Source organism: Amphiura filiformis, chromosome 3 (assembly GCF_039555335.1).
Source record: "Amphiura filiformis chromosome 3, Afil_fr2py, whole genome shotgun sequence".
NCBI lineage: Eukaryota > Metazoa > Echinodermata > Ophiuroidea > Amphilepidida > Amphiuridae > Amphiura > Amphiura filiformis.
In genome coordinates this window covers 42,803,579-42,826,348 of record NC_092630.1, presented here as the reverse complement: position 1 = coordinate 42,826,348, position 22,770 = coordinate 42,803,579, and the positions used below count along the sequence as shown (strand labels likewise).

Here is a 22,770-nt window from a genome sequence, read left to right as displayed (position 1 = left end):
ATAATTGGATACAGGCTGTATCAAAATGATTGGTTCTTAATTTTGGTGATTATTGAAAAGCCTTCTTCTTTCAAAGGCAACATATTGTCTTTTTGTGATGACTGTAATTTATTGTTATACGACTGTTTATGACATTTAACAACAAATAGGTGGCTTGTATGTTGCATTTTGATGTGGCAGTCATGTCCATATCATTGGAAACTGATGGGGTAACAATCATTTTGATACAGCCTGTATTCTAGCACAGGTACAGGAAACTGGGGCTAAGAAAAGAAATTCTTATGATGATGAGTCGTACGCTCTACCACTATACATTGGTTGACTTCAAGTTTGGTAGTGACATAGGACGTAGGTGTGTTTTCCACTGTTCACAGTATCAAATCACATGTATAATATGATTTGAGCGTGCCAACAAAAGTGGTTTGTTGGCACGCTTGCATCACAACCATGATAAACATTAATGTCACTACCAAACTTGAGGTGAACCAAAAAATAGACCTCAGCGTCTGTATAGCATGAAACCCCTCATTATAACTTAGTCACATTCAATAAAAGTTTCAAAGAGGTAAATAGAATCACATCAACATTATTGAGTAAATAATACAAGCTTAAAAAGCATTACAGACCAATAGCAAAACATCAACATAACAATGATCATCTACTACTATCACCTGTACAGTAATACAATATGCAAGTACACAATTTATCTTAAAAAGAAGGTATTTCGCATGATCACATGGAAAAAGCTTTCAGGCTACATGCAAAAAACTTTCAGGCTTAGTTAGTATGCATATTCTGTATTTAAAAAAGAAGCTATGAAATTACTATTCGTTTACTTGTTTGTTCAATTTACCACATTTTCTAGTCGATCAACAATTATCAAAATTAATCCCAGATTTGATGCAGAGCATAATGAAAGCATAACAGACTTAGACCCTGAGACAAAGGGCTAGATCTAGCTTGTGATAACTTGCTGAGCCTTGGCATAAGGGGTGTGCATCAAAATTGATGATGCCAAATTTGAATCAGAGCAACTATAATAGCTTTTTAGGACCCCTGAGGTTTCAATGAAAGTACTCCTGGTGAGTAACATAATGTTGGCTGTATAAGAGTCTAATTCACCCTTACTTTAACAATCTAATGCTTAGATGTATTTTGCCGGTATATTTGATCTAAGCTATTACTTAACATGCATTTTACTTGTGTACAGAAACAATATTTCTGTTTGTCAGGTTTCTCTGTATATCCAAATTAAAGTTGCCCCAGCACTAGCCCAATTGCGTAAATGGCATATTCCAGTTGAAATCCATGCACCACCTATCAAAGACCTGACATATATTAACTGCCAACACAGGGTTGGAGATTTCAAATGCAGTCACCCATTAAGGTAGCGCCATTTGGAATTCACACTCCCTGTGTGGAAGATTAAGGCCATGTCTTCCATTGGGGGTGTATGGATTTGAAATTTAAACTAGAATGGCCTAATGTAATGACTTACAGCATTTGCATTTACTTATTCCAGAATTTTGCAAGAAGAGAAAAATTCAGAATCATACTGTCAGTTTTCAATATCACAAAATGGCAATTTACAAAGTTTACATCCAGAAACACACCCCAGTTTGTCCACTTAGAAGTATTTCCATCCTTATCTGAAGAATGTCATGATTTTATGGTAATTTCTTCCTGACAAAGCACTATATGCCATTGAATCATCATGATCAAATGTTACAAACATGTGTATGTTCTATAGAGTATGGTGCATTCCAAAAGTACCTTCAGATTTGGCACCAGAATATAGCCTGCAGAAACCAATTGCAATAATATTGACCTTTGAGCCTATAAAGTTTCTTATGATTTGACAAAACATGTCATAATGATTTCACACAAATGTGCAGAACAACATAACTTACAGTGACCTAAAATAATTATGGTATTCTATATTGTGCTTAGTATAAAAATATCTGCAACATTTGAGTTTCCCTATATGGGAAAATATGAATTATTAAATTATTTCTATAAGGCAGAAGTTTTCTTTGGATGCTAAGATCCTCTTGAAACTTCCACATTTATTTTCAGTAGTAACATTGATTTAACACAAATAAATACATGTGCATGTACATTTCATCAAGTTGTGTAATAATATATAGCCAACAAGATGATAAGGCAGTCAAAATTCAGTCAGTTATAGACAAACACACACTACGTACAGTGATTACAAAATAATAAGTAGTAGGCACCATATTTAGAGGCAGTGTAAACAATGTTTGTCCTCCTTCTACATGTATATATTGCATAAGTTATAACAGTGTAACATTATCCACAGTGCATGATGGCTTAATGACAGTGCATATAAAAAACAACCAAACTCCTTGCTTTATAAAATTCACTAAAATTTAAATACACAGGTAACATTCACTTACAAAGCTGCTGAATTCACCACCCTCCACAAAGTTGCAAGGTTGTTGAATTCAACACCCTCCACAGAGGTGCAAGGTTGCTGAATTCATCACAAACCAAAAAGGAGAAAGGCTGCTGAATTCAATGCTCTTCAGCTGAAATGTTCAGTGGCAATAAAGTTATATATAAATTATAAACATGACTACATGGTACCAGGGTGTTTTAAAAGAATATGACACAAATTATGCAAATATTGCAAAGATCATTCCACATTACAAACAGGTTTGTTGTTGGGTTTTTCCCTTCTGAACATGGACACAATTAAATATAAATAGCAGACGACACCTTTATGTATGGTACCGTATAATGGAGAAATAAATGATAAGAACCATGAATGAGCTCCAGAAATCTGACAGTATTTGAGTTCCTTCCACATGGGCATATTCTAAGAAATATCCATGATCATATTATATATTTAATGAACAAAACAAAACTGTTTACTTTAACACAATGGACACTTTCTGAGGACTACCTTTCTGCACATACAGTACAACCTCCCTTTTCCAGATCTCTTTTATACTTGTGTTTTCTCTTATCTCTCTTTTAATGCTTCATTGGCTAGTGGCTATAAGCTATCTAGTAGCACATGAATCAAATGAGCACATGATATCAATACCAGTAATGCTTTGAGAGCTTGATTTCATGCACTGAAGCATTTAGAATGCCATAACTGTGGCATAACACACTTAAATACCATCTTTCAGTCTTATTATCCCATTTTGAATAACTTTTTGCTGTCCCAATGTCTCACTTTAGACATTCAATGCAGAATTACATAGAATTCATATCCGGACAATGCTTAGTCCCATCATGGTCAGATAAGAGAGGTTGGACTGTAGTTTACATACTGTAAACCTTACTTCCTCATCACAATACATTTTCATCTTGAACATCACAAACACACTCTATTTTACTTTCAAATTGCACATTTTTGCATTCTTTAAAACACCCCTGCTAATTTCATAGTTTTTGATGTGAGGCAAATGACACCAGTACCGAGTACAAATCTAAGACAAGTACGTACACAGCCATGTTGATATGCCAAGTACATGGCCACAAATACAACTTATGATGTCCATTTCTAAAAATGTTATTTCCATGTAATTAATGTTACACCAGTTTTTTGTTATTTGTGTTCGTCTCTTCTAGTTTCCTGAGTATCTTCTTTTTGTCTCGTTTTAGTTTGTCAACCTGTTATAAATAAGATTAAAGAAAAGAAGGCAAAATTAGAATCAAGTCATAATCAAGTGGCTACAGGCTAGAGTAGCAATTTACAGTTATTTATTGAGTACATGATATCAATACCCACACTCATAGGTAAGCCGAAGAGCGTGTTGAGAGGCAATTATTACAATGACAATTACTTTGAGACAGCTAGAGATCGTCTTGATGGCCCGTCTCAAAGTGTCACATGACCAGCCCAGCGGTTCAGTTGCCTGATGAAGTCTGATGGTTTCAGACGCAACGTAGAAAGTTACAAAAAATGTAAGTCACAGTATTTGATTTAATTCAAAACCTTATGATTCTAACGACTGGATGACTGAGAATATTCACTATTTTAATTATTACAATGCTTCATACAGTTTTAGTTTCACCCAGCAATTTGTCTCTCAATCGTTGTAACTGTTTATACATGTACTGTAAAGATTCACCTAATGGTACATGTGGGCTCCCTTGATATAACTGAAATTTTAGGCACAAACTAAAAGTGCTCCCCGTAAAAATTGCAGCAATAAATATGGACACAGACCCTTAATTCTTGTTAGGATTTCTAACCAAGAACTTTCTATTTGAGAGTGAAGGCAAAGGAACCCATGAGAACCATTAGGTGAATCTTAATGGTATAACCATAGGAGAGACTAAGCAATACATCGTAAAACATTTCTTACCTGTTTTGTTAAAGCTTTGATTGTAGCTTGCATATTTTCTACTGTTTCCTGCAACTCTGTCACAGCTACTTCCAAGTTGGCTGTCCTTTCTTCCGCTATCATTTCTGTAAAGTCATGTTTGGTCTTATCAACTCTCTGTTTATCACTCTGTTGTCTGTCTATTGTCACATTGGTAAGCTGTTCTGGCAAGGCAAATTTGGATGAACGACGACTCCTGGAGTGGCTACCAACAGTCAGACTAGTCACAACAAGATCTGAAAAAAGTAACAAATTTTATTAAAATTTAGGTATTTAGGTTGTGTGTTTTGCTAAAAGATCAGACTTATTTTTTTTTTTTGTATAATATTTTAACATTCTAGTTCATATTCCCACAAATTTAATAATGATACATAAAAAGTCTTCTTCTCAATTTACTTCACACATGGGAATTTTTGGATAGTGACATTGGCATAGCATGAGTCTTCCTATTGGGGGCACCGACTAAGATGGGGGACCTCAGACTTGATTGGGGGCACAAGGCATTTTCAGTAATTTTTGTATGTATTTTCTAAATTTTGAAATTGATTGGGGCATGTGATGCTATGCAAATGCTGATGCTGTGTTTGAATATACAGTTTGAGATTTGATGCAAACATTAAGAAAATTATAATACACTGCTGATATGTAAACACTTAAGTATAGAAAATTAAGGCATATGTGAACATGACAAAATCAGGCAGATCAGCACGTTCATATTAAAGAATAAGTCACATAATATTGTGAAATAATTTGGTTATAGGTGTGTTTAAGATCCTATAAATTGACATTACATAATATAAAATTAGCTTTAATTGTATCAAGCATCCTGTTTTGACACAAATCTGTGAAATGCTAATAGTTGTTATGTAATGTACAACTTATTCTATATTTGTTTAAGAGCTCCAGAATTTAAAAATAATCACAAGTATTGCTAATCGCTGAGTGGGTGAGTGATGATTAACCTTTACAAATAACTGATTACTCGGTGATAAATGACTTTGTCATAAATGATAATTATTATCAATATTGTGTATTGTAAACTGGTTGTACATTCTCACTATAGGATCCACAACATGCTCATCTATCAGGGGCACAGTTCTTTAAACCCAATACATTTGTACATATATTGAATGACCTTTGAAAATTTGGGTACAAAAACTCTGCAACTTGAGGTCAAATTTGCACTATGATTGTTTAATTGACGTTATTTATTTATTTCAGACATATTTACACAAGGGCCCTCTGAACTATGCCATTGGGATGAGGCCATTGTGGTCCATATTGGCTATAATATAAACTGATTTTACTTTCAGCTGCTTCTTGGTTGCAAAATTATAAACTCTTTATGTGTATTTACTTATGGTTCTTTTTCTCCCTATTTTTGCCTATAATATATCAATTTCATTAAACCAGACTTTGTTCCGATTGGATCAGATAATGTTATTACCAAGGTGATGTATCATAAAATAAGGAAGCATAGTGGCTCCTGGTGAGACAACCTTTCACCATCCATCCGCAAGACCTCCAAACATCCTGTGACCTACCTTCAGGACATTCAGCCCACATTCTCAGGTCCATAGAGGGGATCTTGCTGCATGGTTTATATCCAGTCGGATATTCTACTTTTGTGAAGACATCTGTCTGGACGCGGTCTATAGCATCGCCGTTGTCGCACAGCACCCTGCCAAGACTGATCTGTTTGATTTGGGTGAGTTGTTCAGGGGTGAACACACCTGGGTTCTCATACCAAAATCTGAAACAAATAATGGGAATAGAGAGAGTTTCAATATTCATATTTATTTTATAAAAATCATTACAAAGCACAGCAAAAGACAATAAAATCATGTTGATACAGAAAATAAGGAAACACAACATTATGGGGGAAAAAAGGTTGGAAGGACAAAAAGGCTTGAAGGGTAGCCCTTCCTTATAGATTATATGAGCTTACCAAGAAATGAAACTGAACTGAAATATTTAGTTTAGTTGTGGACATTTAAATATTTATGTTGCTATACAGGCATACATGATAAACAAATACACACAAAAAACATTATTTTAATTAGTTTGGAAGTGATCTTCACATACTAGATTCTGCTTCTAAATTGTGGCTAGTGGACAAGTTTTTACAAATGGAAGGGCAGATTAGTTATGAATATATCAAAACAAATTTACAGTTGTTTTTCTAAATATCATTTTTATTTTTATATATAAATAAAGCCATCATTTCTTTATGAATGAAATTTTTTGCTGAACCACTTTTGAGAGGGTTTTACCCCAAGACAGAGAAACACAAGGAAGCACATCAACCAAACAATTTTTTGCCACACTCTCAGCCATTGGATACGGTCGAGATTTATTTGCAAGCATTAATGAAATCATAGATAATCATAATTTTGATCATCTATGATGAAATACACATTGATTTTAATAAAATGTAATGTATTATCAATTATAGCAAACTAAAGGCTTCAGCAAAGCAATCATAATATTTATGCAAAAACAGAAAAGCTGGATTGTGAATTACCCCAAAAAGCTGGAAGTGAAGTACTTTGTAGCCAATGTAAACAAGCTGGTGTGAATTACGCCAATCGCTGAAAGCGGAAATTATATAAGCATAAGCAAAAAGCGGATTGTGAAATTACCTCAAATAGCTGAAAGTGAGATACTTTGGAAGCAAAGCAAAAGCAAAATTTATTAGCTGAAGCCTTCAGCATTATTAATTAGAAGATTTAATATTTGATGCAATTGGCTGGAGCCCGTGAGAGATTCTCGAGCTTGCAGGAGAAGTTCCTAGAAAAAATTTTTAAAATTGAAAGGATATTTTTAATTATTATATTATTCTTTCATTTTCGTACTGTAAATAACATAATATTACATGTACATATATAATTATTTTGACATAATTCAATATATAAGTCAAATTTATCACTCCACCATCTGAACCGCAGATTTTCAATGCCCGTGCCACGATGAGTATTGAGCAAACACGCAAACATGCACCCATTTATTGGGGATGGTGGGTGGGTTAAAATCTTCTGACCGAAGCCAATGAAGGCTGATAGTGATGTGATTCCTCTTTTGCGACCTGAGCAACGAAACAAACAAAATGGCCCGCTCTGATTGGCCAAAAAACGTGATCCAAACAAAGGTTGCTACATGCCAGCCATCAAAACAAATGTGATGACCTCTACGAGCCACGACCTTTAACACGAGGTCAACATTGGACGCTAGCATTTCTCTGCAGGGATAAATCGGATTCTTCATGATGGGTACATTCAGAATCGTTATTACCCCAAGACAGAGAAACACAAGGAAGCACATCAACCAAACAATTTTTTTCCACACTCTCAGCCATTGGATACGGTCGAGATTTATTTGCAAGCATTAATGAAATCATAGATAATCATAATTTTGATCATCTATGATGAAATACACATTGATTTTAATAAAATGTAATGTATTATCAATTATAGCAAACTAAAGGCTTCAGCAAAGCAATCATAATATTTATGCAAAAACAGAAAAGCTGGATTGTGAATTACCCCAAAAAGCTGGAAGTGAAGTACTTTGTAGCCAATGTAAACAAGCTGGTGTGAATTACGCCAATCGCTGAAAGCGGAAATTATATAAGCATAAGCAAAAAGCGGATTGTGAAATTACCTCAAATAGCTGAAAGTGAGATACTTTGGAAGCAAAGCAAAAGCAAAATTTATTAGCTGAAGCCTTCAGCATTATTAATTAGAAGATTTAATATTTGATGCAATTGGCTGGAGCCCGTGAGAGATTCTCGAGCTTGCAGGAGAAGTTCCTAGAAAAATTTTTTAAAATTGAAAGGATATTTTTAATTATTATATTATTCTTTCATTTTCGTACTGTAAATAACATAATATTACATGTACATATATAATTATTTTGACATAATTCAATATATAAGTCAATTTATCACTCCCATCATGTTCTTGGTATGAACATGCCGGGAACATGCTAAACCCCCCCCCCCTTTTCTTTTCATATTATTCTTTAATTATTCCCATTCTTCTGAACCCGGTGGATATGCAAAATTTTGTGGGTGACTGTTGAAATAGCCTAAGGCATTAGCCATCTGCTGCCGCATGATCAACAGTCCCCTTGGGTTGGGATGGGTGCAGTCAAACTTCGAAAATGGGCCCGTGTTCGTCGGCCATGTTCAAACTTGGGTGGAGAACGTTGTTGTAACGAATGATGTGTGCATTGCCGCCCAACTTCTCCCTGCACATCTTGTGTGCCCATTTATTCAAGTTTTTCGTGCAGCGACCCCTGCCCTTTTGATCTTTCCATTGAGTAACCCAAACGAAACAAAATATCGGACCATATAATCCTAGTGTAAGGAAGGAGCTCCCTAATGGCCAACAGGTTTTCTTCAATCATGGCCCTGATTTCCCCGATGGAAGCGAAAAAAATATCATTAGTCCCTATGTGTATAATGATCGTTGATGGGAAGGCTAGCTTGTTAATAAGAACACAAATTCTCTCTTTGAGATCAAAAAACTTTCCGCCAGGTTTACCACGCCAAATACACAAGCCTCCACCATGCAACTGAGCTTTTGTTCTCCCCGCCCTGTTCACAATGCTATCCCCGACTATCCAAGTACATGCACGCCGGTCTGTAATGGGAGAGAACAAAAATTTTAGTAAATTCGAACTGGCAATGAGGCTAGCGCCCCTACTCCTTAAAGTTAAAATACATTAATACTGCTTCCAATCGTTGAGAGAGCTTCTCTTCCATTATCCGCAAGTGAATTACCTGAAATAAACAATTTTGTTTCAACGTTAGGTCCTTAAATACATTTACTCTACATGTATAATTTCAATCGAATCTTAGATGATTGACGACATATGCTGCTCCTTTCTATTGAGAGATTTTCTCGTTCAAACAAGTGATATATACCTGAAATGAAATTGATAAAATTAAAACAAAAGCTTGAGAATTTTTCTCATCACGATCAGGTGAAGTACTTAATTTGCAATTGTTATTGATTTTCAAAGGAAGATCCTAGTTGCATTCACTAAGGCTTGTGGTCTAATATATGATTGAAAAGCTCCTGATTTCCATCTACCCATTTCTTTTATCTGTTCATCTGAAGCCCCCCAATGATGCTGCCGTAGCTGCCCCAATTCTAAAGCTATGGGCAGTAAAATGACTAGGTGACAGTCCTACGAGTTTAATGGCCTTTTTAGTATACTCACAAACTGATATGACGTCAAGGGATCACCTGCCCAATGCATAAAAAGGGGCCTTGGCGGTTAGGCCTTATCCTTAAAAAATTCTTTCACCGCTTTTACTGGGCACATTTGACTTAAGGATGAACTTTCAATTTTCACTCTTGATGACGCTCCCCTTTGGTCTGTCTTTGACACTCTAATTCTTAATTCTAGAATTTCCTGTGACTTTGAAATAGAAACATCCTCTGCAGCTAAAATTCTTGATGTGTCGCCAGTTTTCTTTATGGCTGTAAATTCCCAATTCTTAAGAGCCCAAAGAAGGCTACAAGAAATGCCGACCTGAACAAAAGAACTTCATATTGCGATTTGCAAATGCACGGTAACTTTCTGATCAAATCTTCCAGTAAAACTGGAGTAATTGGAAGCCTTGAATCGCACCGAGGGTCCAATCTCCTACACCCCTCTTTCAACTTTTTTATAATGAAGCTATTTGTTGGGTCTGGCCAACCATTAATTTTGTGGACAAAAGCCAAGGCTGAAATTTGTGCATTAATTGATGACGGAGCTTTTCCTTCTAAAGATAAAAATGCAATGAATTTGACTATGTGATTTTGGGGAGCTGGCCAATTTTGACACAACCCATACTGATCCCTAAATTTTAAAAACATCTCTACACCTGCGCTATATGATGACCACGTTGCTGCTGCCATTGACGTTTTCAACAATCTCTGACTTTCGTTAGCTAGATCTTCCAGAGAAATTGGGGCACTACTCTGCCTTCTGTTTCTGCTTCCGTGCCAATTTCAAACCGATCGACCTGGAATCGAAAGGGCATCAGCAATTTCATTTTCACTACCTGGTATATGATTAGCTGAAAATGCAATATTCAACTTAAGACACTGCAGAATGAAAAACGCATTAGATTCATTATTTTCGAGCATTTCGAAGTTTGTTTGTTGATAATTGCAACAACTGATTGATTATCACACCTGAGCAAAATTCTCTTCCCTATTAACTGGTCACCCCATAAAACTATCGCTACCACATTCGGGAAGAACTCAAACCAAGCAATAGAATGATTCTGAACTTGCACAGGCCACTTGCCTTGAAACCACTGGCCTTTAAAAAATCCTCCAAATCCTAATTGTGCGCTTGCATCTGTGAAAAGCTGCAATGCTTCTTCACTTGACCACATCTGATCAGGGATTATAGTGGTTCCATTGAAGTGTTCTAAAAATAGAATCCACATTTGTAGGTCTTTTTTCGCTCCTTCAGATAACAGAATTTTTTGAGACTTTTCTTCCCACAAGTAAGGTCTATTAATCTGCTAAAAAGGCCCTTCCGGGGCTACCGCTTTACACAAATGAAAGTGATCCGATTACGGATTGCAAATCTTTCAAGGAAACTGTTGATGAATTCAATGTCTTGACTTTAACTAAGATACTCTCTAATTTGTCCTGAGGAATTGAAATGACTTGCTTCACTGAATTAATTTCTAGACCCAAATAAGTCATTCTTGTTTCCGGGCCTACAGATTTTTCTGGGGCCAACGGCACACCCAGATTTTCACAAATATCCTCAAAACACTTAACGAGGCGACTACATGACATATGACCTTTGACCTTGACCCCCGTAAAAAAGAAATCGTCCATGTAGTGCGTTACTCTGTCTGTCCCGCCGCCCTTTTTACAACCCATTCGATGAAGGTTGAAAATCTTTCAAAGAGGGACGGTGAACACGACGCCCCCATTGGCAAAGCTTTATCTACATAATATTTGCCTAAAACCTTCATGCCTAATAATTGAAATCATCTGGGTGTATTGGCAAAAGCCTGAAGGCTGACTTGATATCTGCTTTTGCCATGAGGCGCCTTTCCCTACACTAACAACTAACCGGACTGCATCATCGAAGATGCGTATTTCACTTTACAGAATTCAGGTTCAATTCCATCGTTAATAGACCCACCTTCTGGAAATGATAAATGCTGGATAAGTCTAAAACTTCCGGGCTCTGACTTGGGCACTAGCCCAATCGGTGAAACTATCAAATCTTTAATGGGTTTAACAGCAAATGGGCCTGCAATTCGGCTAGCGCTAATTTCTTTATTTAATTTTTCAACCGCCCTACTTGAAACTGTCTAACTGACGGTAAGTTTTGCGCTTCCCGTGCTACCCGGTTGCCTGCATAATGCAATTTAAACCCAACTAAAAACCCTTCTTTAAGAATTTTTGCTGACCCTGAATCTGGATATTCGCTTAGCAACGGAATAAGATTTTTCACTTTAATTGGGGATGGGTATTTACAACAAATGCAACTAGCAGCACCTGCTACACATTTTGAAACTCTGTTACTGACTTTATTTGTGTTCAACACTTTGTTTTCCCCCATTTCTACAACTGAGTGCCGTATGGCCTTGGTTTCCACATTGCGAGCATTTGTGGGGATAGGAGCAGAACGGTCGATAACATCCTCGCCCATTGAAGTCAAAACACACTGACCGATTTGTTCCTCTCCCGCCCCTTTGACCTGAACTTTGTTTTGAACTTGTACCGGATAAATTTCTGCCTTGAAAATGTTGTCGGGTAATACCTCGAAATGTCCCCCTCCCACGAAAAGGACGATTATTGAAGCCTCTGGGGCTGGTGTATGACCCAGAATAAGAGCCAGAATGAAAGCTATCATAGGTATTACCTGCAGGTACAGCGACATAGATTGCCCATAACTCTGCGTCTATGGCCGCCCATGACCTTTGAGGCTGACCTTGTTGTCTCATTCTGAATTGCTGGTCATAGCTTCGCCACCCCCACCCCCCAAACCGAGAAGCAGCTGTCCTAATTAAGTGTGTATATTTCAGAATTTCTTGCACGCGGTTCGGATGGGCCTCCAAATAAATAGCACTAAAAATGAGGAAGGCGTTTGTCCATCCATGAATTGACGTGATAAATTTCTTTGGTTTATCATTCTTCCAAACTATTTTCCCCCCATCCTTAATAGACAAGGATAGTGCGTGATCTTCTTCAACTTGTCTGTTGGGGTCGCTTTTTTCCAAAAGCAGTGCCAAATTCACATATTCCCCATTAATTATTTTTGACCGCATTGATTGGGGAATGCCGGTGCCTAAGGGACTGCAAGCCGACACCAATGGGTTGAACCCGTATTGCATCTGATCATTTAAAGTCATGTTCATATCTACATGTACATTGCTAGAACTTAAATTTTGAATGCTATTATTACTACTATTACTATTTGAAATACCATTAGCAATGCTAGCTCCAGTTGAAATATTACTAGCCAAAGTACTATTTGCTACAATAGGTCTATTGACATTTGCATCATAAACAACATTATTTGCATTTCCATTACTAGCACTAGCAGTAACCAAATTATTGGCGAACGTATTGCTAGGATTAGAGGCTACTGCCATTGCCTGATTAGCACTACCAACACTTCCACGAGGGCCTTGATGAGCATGAGAAATATTGATCGAATCAATAGGATTTGCACGACTAATCTCAATCATTGACCCATTTAATTGATTCACAACACGGGTACCCCGAAAATTACCTGTAAGCAATTGATCTGCTACACCCTGTTGTTGTCTAGCGGGCTGTATCACCGGTATCTGTTGATGTTGACCTTGGCCTTGCTGCTCGTAAGCTTGTACCCGTTGTGGTTGTACCTGGTCTTGTTGTACCCAAAGCACTCCGTCATCATGTTGTTGTTGTTGATGCAATACTGGTAACTGTTCTTGTGCATCCGCTTGCGCCACTGGCGGCTGTAACTGTTGAACATTATCCTGTCTCTCATGAATCACACGATCACGCTGATCACCTTGTTGTGGTACATGTACCTGTCCTTGGTCAAGTTGGTTTACTTGCCGTACACTGTTCTGTGCATGTGTGACCTCTGCACTGCCACTACTGGTACTAGCTCCATTATTGACATTCAGCGCACTGTTATTATTGACATTCAGCAACTGATTAATCGCTCTTGATTGAGCTCTAGTCTGTCGGTCCGTAGATAAATTGTCTGACGCTCGACCAACTTGCACTGACTTTGGAGTTTGTTTCTGGTTCTTTTTATTATTACTACGTTTCCCCATCTTGCTCTGTTCTAGCAAAATCACGACGAAATATTATAATTGTAAAGTCCAATTTTCCGCAGGCCGCTGACATTAAATATTTGAATCTTTTAGTCCCGTTGTAGATCGGATGAAAGAAAGTTACTTCCTACTCACACAAGAATCGCAGAAAGACCCCGAAATGTCACGATGAAATCAATTGAAGAAATCTGCATATATATCAGTCAAAGATTTTAATCCTGTTGTAGTTCGGATGAAAGAAAAGTTACTTTCTACTCACATGAATCGCAGAGAAAAACCCCGCGAAATATCAGTTTCCAATGTTGATAATAAAATTCACGACCACAATTTTTCAGGTCTAGAATAACTCGTCTATTTATCACGACGACTTGGAAAATAACGATGAAATCAAATGATGAAATCAAAAGATGAAGTCTGCATGTATATCAATCAAAGATAGCTGTTTTTCTCGGGGAAAAAACCCCGCGAAAATTAAATCGTGAACGTATCTTAAAATCTTCTGACCGAAGCCAATGAAGGCTGATAGTGATGTGATTCCTCTTTTGCGACCTGAGCAACGAAACAAACAAAATGGCCCGCTCTGATTGGCCGAAAAAACGTGATCCAAACAAAGGTTGCTACATGCCAGCCATCAAAACAAATGTGATGACCTCTACGAGCCACGACCTTTAACACGAGGTCAACATTGGACGCTAGCATTTCTCTGCAGGGATAAATCGGATTCTTCATGATGGGTACATTCAGAATCGTTATTATCGTAATTGAATACTAAGGAGTAGACCAGTACCAAAATCAATTTCATATCTTTTTATTTATATATCTAAAACTTGCAAAATAATAATAATAATAACAAACATACTATTAAGTTTTGACCTAGTAGTGTGCCTTTCTAATTCTATAAAATATATTTTGACCTAATAATGTGCCTCCCTATAAAAATATGGCAAAATATTGATTACACTGCTTCCTATAGTTTTACAGGAAAACAAAATTGTAATATTAAGAGAGGAAATATGTCTTTCAACAACCTCTAGGAAATGAATTTTAATATTATAGAGATTTATCCCACCTTAGGAGTGGGAAATCCCACTTTATAAACTAAGAATAGGGAAATCGGCGCTTTAGTAGTTCTTGTGAATAGTTGCATGTCTGGAGGTTGCATTGCTACTATGTGTCTCCATCCAGCCCTCGAATTAAGGATCTGAAGGGGCACGGCAACTTTTTTAGGGCAAGTTGATAATTGCCGTGGATTTTCACTGAAAAGGCAAGGCAGCACGGCAATTTGTAATATTTCAAAAGGGCATCAAGGCAACTGTTGAAAATTTGAGAAGGGTACCAAGGCAATTTTTCAAAAGCAAATAAATGCATTACCGTCAGCTGAATTCGACACCAAAGTAAAATTCGACTCTCAACTTTACACTAAAACTAACCTGTTTGCTTAAAATTAAACCTGCTTTATAATACAAAACAATCAAAAATCAACAGTTTAATTTACTTAAATTTTGCGATCCCTAGTTCTGAGCTGCAAAACTGACTGGAAACAGCGATGAAACAGCTGTAACTTTGGTAATAATATTGATCAAATTAGCGGGATAAAAACTATTTCGTGCAAAACATATCTAGAGATGGGCTCACATGTATAAGATAAGGCGATACCGGAAGGGTATCGCCATCGGTTTGCAATGGGAAGTCAATGTTTGATAATCGAGAGAATTGATTTGCCCAGCACTCAGATTTTGTTCAAGACATGAGGTCGAGGAAGCTTAGTTACTTAACAGCGTTTCTGATTGGTCGATAGTACGTTGAAGGTATTTCTCTGACCAATCGAGAAAATGAAGTCAGATTTCTAGCAACCAGATAATGTACATTTTGTATAAAAGCCGATGTGATTGGCTGAATGTAAGCTTACGTAGGGGTAATGAATATTAATTCACAACAAACTATTGCGTATACTATGATTGATAGCTGGGTTACGATGCTCAAAATAGCGATCGTGTTCAAGATTTTCGATTTAATTTTCCACAATTTTGCTGGGATTTAACCGTACTTGTTAATGATTTTATAATGAAGGGCAGGGCTGGCCGGCTAGGGCACCCACGGCAACTTCATTTAGGGCACGACAAGTGACTGCCGTCGGTAAAGGACATATTTTGAGGGCATTGCGGCAATGGGGGTGGGCACCCACGGCAATATGCCGTCGGTGCCGTGGGTTAATTCAAGGGCTGTCTCCATCAACTTGAATATTTTAATTTGAATTGCCAAAACTTCATTTCATGTTTTGCCTTAAAATCACTTCCAGTTTCCTGAAAATGGCAGAAATAATTATTTTCCACTTAATCCTATATCAAGGGTAAACAAAGTTTAGTACTCGGTTATAACCCACTAGTAATACTTAATTAGGATAGTATGGGTGTAGTTAACATTCAAAGAAAATAAGTTATTTTATAGTTGGCCTTTCATTTAAAATTGGGTGTGACTGTCAGTTTTGTTGTATTCCTAGAAGATCCAATTCAAAGAAAAAAAAAATAATTCTGTATTTTTTTTTTTGAATTTATATGCATGTACATAATTATTTCAAAACGAAACTATATATTTCATGATACCGTCAACAGTGTATGCTTTGTGTCGGGGCGGCCAAGATTGGCTGAATTTTGATGTCTCAAATAATTCAAAAAGTGTATGCATGTTATCAAGCACTATTTTATCAGTTTAAATCCGTTGAGGTTCGACAATGAACCTCATTGTAAGTACTGTTTTTTTGAATTTTTTGTATGAATAACGCACGATATGTTACGATATGTACTGAAAATTCCCCCCACGTATACCAATGCGACCTCGTGGTGTGATGGTTAAGAGTCTCGCCTCCCACGCAGAGGGTCCCGAGATCGATTCCCACCCCGGCAATTTTCTTCTTCTTTTTTCTTTGAATCTAAAATTATTTATTTTCATGTGAAAATGTTTACATTGCACTGGGAAATATATTTTGTGCATTTTTTTTCTGTAATGGGGCCAATAGAGCTAAAAACGCATGGCTCAGGAAAAAATGATTGCGTCCAACGTGCAGGCAGTGTTGCCGTCATATTGTCTGTTTTGTTTACGCTTTTGGCTGTTGCCACATTGAATAATGTCGTCCAACGTCGTCTGCTTTGTGTGACACACAAAACAGATCTGGCTAATTACAAACCAAGATCCACAACATGTTGTTGATACATGGATTTATTGTTATTTACTTGCAATAATGATCAAATTAAAAACATTTCTCAGAAAATGTTGCCAAACCATTGCAATTTCTTAGCAAAAACAAATGACACATTAAGGTCTGTGCCCCAATCAACAGCTTCATCCCCCATTTTTCATCAAAATTGAGATTTTGGTATCAGAAGAAAGCTCATAATTTTCTCATTATCCTAGTGAAATTTAATGCCCGCAATATTTTTCATTTTTATGGTGTGAACAAAAACATAGTGATTTGTGGTAACCACGGCGGAAGCGTATCCTATCGGGCACATTTTTTCTTTTCATATCAAAACCACTAAAGCAATACAACTCAAAATTTGGAAACATATCATTTTAATGGTAGGCCTCAATCTGGCATTGCTATTACTTAAAAGTGCTAATTTCTTTAGCTAAAAAAGTATGTAAACAAATCCAATCTCTGATTGCAATCTTAATAAATTGATTCATATTTGTTAAAATCAATTTCAAAATAATGGTAAAAATATGAGTTCCATGTTAGTGTTTTTGTTGTTTCTATATCTTGTCAACCATACCATTAAGAGTTTGAGCAACCACAATCATGGAAATTGGTGAAGCAAATGATTTCAACAATGCACATTAGCGTTACTCAAGTGACTGATTTTGGGTATTCACTTTTGCTCCTCATAAAACCCTCTATAGACTCTTTATTTGATAGCCTACTGAAAGATTGATCACCAATGTTTTCAAATTTTAATATTTTCCTCTTGTTTTCTCTTTTCTTTGTTTGCAATGTTATCCTGTACTCCATTGAGATTCTAATCTCATGGTAGGGCTAAAATGTCTGGGAACATTCCCCTAATGACATCAGTGCAAAAATTCCATTAAGCTTCAATTGAGTTAGCACCAGGAAATCCATCATAATTTGGCACATGATAATGTCTGGTTGCCAATGAAAGATGTATCACAAGAGAATTGCGACCATTTCTAAACTATTTTGTATCATGTTTGTCAAATACTTCAATTCTGAGATGTTCGTGTCTTGAAATACATTCTATATGCTGCACATTGGATGGAGATGTAATAATGAAACATATAAGGACAAAAACAGATATCAGTGGTATACCATATCACTAAATTCATAACACACAATGTACTATCTTTTAAAATGAATCAGGTTATTTTGTTTCCAAACCTGTTTTTTGTGGGGCATATTTGTAATGTTTGCACATGTCCCAACTTACACCCCCCATAATAATTGGAACTGGCTAAATGAAATGGGATTGTAGGACAATAGTGCAATTTTGAATTAATTGTCTTGTAAAGATATTTAAATCTCCCATAGAACACCACAGTTAAGTGGCCAAGATAGCAAGTGGGTTTTCATGCATTTTACCTCAATGTTTTGGCTTAAAATGACCAGAAAACCTAACAGATATTACAATTATTATTTCATCATTTTGGCAAAGAATAACAAAATTAAAATATGACCTAAATTAAAATTGTATATTATGGCTTTAATAATAAAACAATGATGCCCTATTTTGATAAGTCACTAGGATCCACAACATGCTCATCTATCAGGCCGCAGTTCTTTGACCCTAATACATTGATACATTCATTGAATGAATGACCTTTTTAAAATTTGGGTACAAAACTCATACTCTGCAACTTGAGGTCAAATTTTGCACTCTGATTATTTAATTGAGGTCATTGAATTATGCCATTCAGATGGGGCCATTGTGATCTGTAGTGAGTCGATCTAGAAAAACTGCATGCGCCTATGATATGCATAAAGTTTGCATGTAGTCTCAGGGGGGATACTTACGTCACCAGACAGGTTGGTTGATTTACCTGTCTACAGGAAGATTAGTTTGTGGTATATATCCATATTTCAAATATTTTAAAACAATTTCACTCTTTGCTGTTAAAAGTATCACTTAGTTTGGCTTTCTTTTTACATTGACCAAAAATGTGACCACCCACTACAAAGGGGCCATAATGTTGGCTGAACAAGTCAAAGATATGGTCCATTGAACATCTTAAAAAAAAAAAACAGAAAACAAAGAATTTTCAAATGCACAATTTTTTACTCCCTTTCAATCAAGTATTATAGGGACATCTAACATGTCATTGTAAGTTGTCATATCTATTGCTCTATAAACCCATATAATCTAGCCTTATTTGAAGGAGAATTTTCCGGTTTAATATCTCAAAAAGTGAAAACACCAAAATTACAGCCCATTTATGGTGGACGGTCATGTTACTAAAAATAAATACTTCTCAATATTTTCAATTTTGGGTGTAGTTTTAAGATAAGTATACACTGTGTGAATTTTTTTTTCAAAATTATTTGATGACAATAATTATAAGCTCATGATAAATTGTCTATCAACACCTACTCAGTAGCCATTGGTGGGTGACCAAAACTATAGTCATACCTATTATAGGTAGGCTAATTAACAATGTGTCAAGTGAGGCTATTAATTATAGTAAGTGGGGAAATTGGGTTAAACAGTTCACCCATACTGGTATAGACACCCAATTGATAACTGTATTTAAGTTAACTACACATAACAAAATGCTTCATACCGTTGTAACACTTGTGAGTAAATATCTTGACCATTTTGTTTTAACTTTGAAATAAATAATTGGGGATGCACAAGTATTAAAAACACTTAGTAACTATCCCCATCTAGTACTCAATTTGAAATTGTGTTTCTAGATATGTGATGTGATCTGTGAAAAACCTTCATATGTTGCATTATTTTGTTTTATAAAATTAATAATAAAGATTAACTATTTCTTTATTTTTTCAATCCTTGCTCATAACTTTTGATGCTGAAGTTAGAAGTACAAAATGAAATCAGTTCTAAAAAGAGTTCTAATAAATTTCCATGTTTATTGCCTACAGAACTCAAAATTTAAACATGTCACCATGTGATGGGTTTTCACAGATCACATCACATATTAACCCTAACCCTCCTGAATACTACAAAATACTACTTGATATATGCGCTGTTCGTGCATGCATCCCACGTGGTGTGATGACGCAATCGCCCTAAGTGATATATAGGCACGGTTTCAGCTGGCCAGCTTAAGCCCAAGACCCGTGGCAAAGTGTCGCCGACCGAGTGCTTGGCATGCGAGGGGTCTCGGTTCGAATCCCACCCAGAGCAAACAACTTCTTTCCTTCTTTTCTCTCTTTATTCTTTCCTTCTTTCCTTCCCTTCGCCAAAAAAAGCCCTTAGGCGGTTAGGGTTAAGATAAAATAAAATGAGCACCTACCTATCACCAGCTCTCAACCGATGGAATTGCTTAGCAATAATACATGTGAATGTTGGTCCAAGGAGCCCGTCTCTAATCGCATCTTCAGACAACCCAGCAACAAACAGATCAATGTTGCCTGGGTGACGGTATAACTGTTCCAATTTATCGCGTAACTCTCCGTTTGATATCTCCTCCGCTAAATCATCAAATGTTCTGGCAGCGGTCATGTTACATAAGGTCCTCCAGTCATTGTAACCTGGAAGAGCATGATCCCTACCTCTCTGAATGTTAAGAGCAGCAAGATCTAAGGCGATAGTATGGGCCATTTCGAAGAGACGTTCAGTAAGTTGTGTGTTCATCATCTCTTCCGGATTGACATCTTTCAATGACGAGCCGAACAGACCACGTAAAACTGGGTCTATACCACCTTCTTCAACAATTCTATAAGGGGAGAAGAAAGCCTTGTGTAGTGGGAGGTTGCCTTGTTCTATAGGCTGGAAAGTTGAATTCAATCGGTTAATGAATGGCTGAATCATGCTATGACCAAAACGGAATGCAGCTGTAGCGAATGCATTCAAAATTGAGGCATCCATATTTGGATTGTAGCCTTCATATCTTCCTAGTGATTCCATTCCTTCAAGCCCTAACACTTTGGGAAACAAAAAAGTAAATGAAATATGTTGCATGGCAGCACCAATAATTTTACGTGTTTCTTGGTAAATTCTTTCACCATCCCAATGAGGGTTGATAGTTAAAATTTCAGCAGCAATTCTATTGTGTTCCCGAATCCACAATGTGTGCATTGAAAGTAGTCCTAATTGTTCATTGGCTCTGAAATCACCGGCAAGAAAACATGGAATCGGGCTTTCATTTTCATCTCGTTGACAATCAATAGGTGTGTCTCTATTAAATGGCAATAAATGTTTCCCTGAGGAATCTACTAATAGACCTACTTTCATGCGGCCTAAATTGTCTGTAAAATCTCTCAAATTGTTTGCTTCTTCTTTTGTGCTTCCGTATACATTTGAGGCATCTATGTACGATGTAATTTGATTAATCTGTTCCCTTGGCATAATCGTATTGAAAAATCCTGAAGTTACTCCACTGCCACAGACGGCGCTTGATCGTGTAAATTCCATGCACCTCGTTCTCCTGATGCGGGGATCATCCGCTGGTATGTTAATGGGAAAACATGGAGGCTGATTATCACACGTATCTTTACACTCTAATCCATCACTGAATCTGGCTCTACTCAAACTAGTCACCGTAAAATCCATATCATGATCCAGAAATTGACCCCACTGCATAAGCATGTGCGAGAATTTTGCATGCGGTGTTGTCGTTTCAGTGGACACTACGTCCAGGGAGAGCTTACGCGCACTCGGTTTGTAATGTCCGTGATACGTCTGCGACACATTCCATCCGACGGGTGTGTTAAATCCATTTTCATAAATTGGTTTAAGCAGACGTTGGAAGGGAGTCAGCGATGCGCCCCATTCTGGATGCTGAAGGTTGTTGCATGATCCATCTGGTGTGCGGTATTTTCGATGGTAGCAGATATCGGAACAGTTGACTTGTTTTGCGATGTGCAGTGCATCCTGATAGATTGGCTATGAGGTTGAGGAACCTGGGTGATACCAAATCATTGTAAGCAAATTCTGAAATGGAACCATCAAAATGTGAGTAAATAAGTAAATAAGTAATGATAAATTGACTGGATCAGTTTGCTACCTTATGATTGTATAACCTTACCTGCTGACCCTTTGAAGGATCATCCACACTAATATTAATAATAAGAGACAAGTGCCTGGGTTAATTTTGGGAAAAAAATAATTTTCCAAAACATTTTTGATCCAAATGTTTTTTATTCGGAAGGACCATTTGTCAAATTTGTGTCTTTGACCATTTTTCTATGGAAGGCCATAAACCTAAAAAGTTCTTGTTCAAGGGTCATTTGTCTAAAAGGTATTTAGTGTAAAGGGTCAGTTGTCCGAAAATGCTGCCTATTACTCCAAAAGGTTATTATTCCGAAAGATTATTTCTCAGAAAGTTTGTTACTCCAAAAAGTTTTTATTCTGACTGGCCATAAGCCCGAAATTGATAGCAAGGGCATTACTCCTAAAGGTATTGATTTTGAAGGGGCATTAGTCAGAAAATGGTATATTGGTTATTACTCCAAAAGCAAAAACTTTTTCTTTCCAAGAAAATGCCTTTAGGGATAATAAACCATTTGGAACAAAAACACTATATAAAACCTGCACCTTTAATTTGATCATGCTTTGCAAAAAGCAAATTCTCATTTGACCAAAATCATCTGTGATTTCAGGGGAGTCCAAATCTCTTCTATGAAAATCTGATAATTGATTTGTTAATTCCCACTTATTTGGAACCCTTGTTTGTCATCAACTCCCCCAATTTCCCATATACTTAGTCTAATAATAATGAGTACTGAAATGGTTAACTTACAGTGCCCTGTAAATTATCAAAATGAACACTACACAAAACAATAGAACATTCCAACAGAAACATGATTCAGCCAACTCAGTGTAACAAAGTAACTCCTATTACAGGAATAAGACTAATTCCATTTTTGCTCAAAGTATCAACCTTTCATTTCCCTAAAGTAGTAAATTTATA

At 36.7% G+C, this 22,770-nt stretch overlaps 1 protein-coding gene across 1 annotated transcript in view; it reads right to left on the bottom strand.

The window, feature by feature from the left end:
* Window positions 1–1,543: 1,543 nt before the first annotated feature.
* LOC140148555 (peroxidasin homolog) overlaps window positions 1,544–22,770 on the bottom strand; it is a 125,622-nt gene continuing 104,395 nt past the window's right edge. Inside the window, 5 exon segments of the mRNA XM_072170550.1 lie at window positions 1,544–3,648; window positions 4,347–4,600; window positions 5,909–6,117; window positions 20,152–21,716; window positions 21,718–21,791. Of these exon segments, the coding sequence (XP_072026651.1) occupies window positions 3,568–3,648; window positions 4,347–4,600; window positions 5,909–6,117; window positions 20,152–21,716; window positions 21,718–21,791 (2,183 nt within the window). The 3' untranslated portion in view covers window positions 1,544–3,567.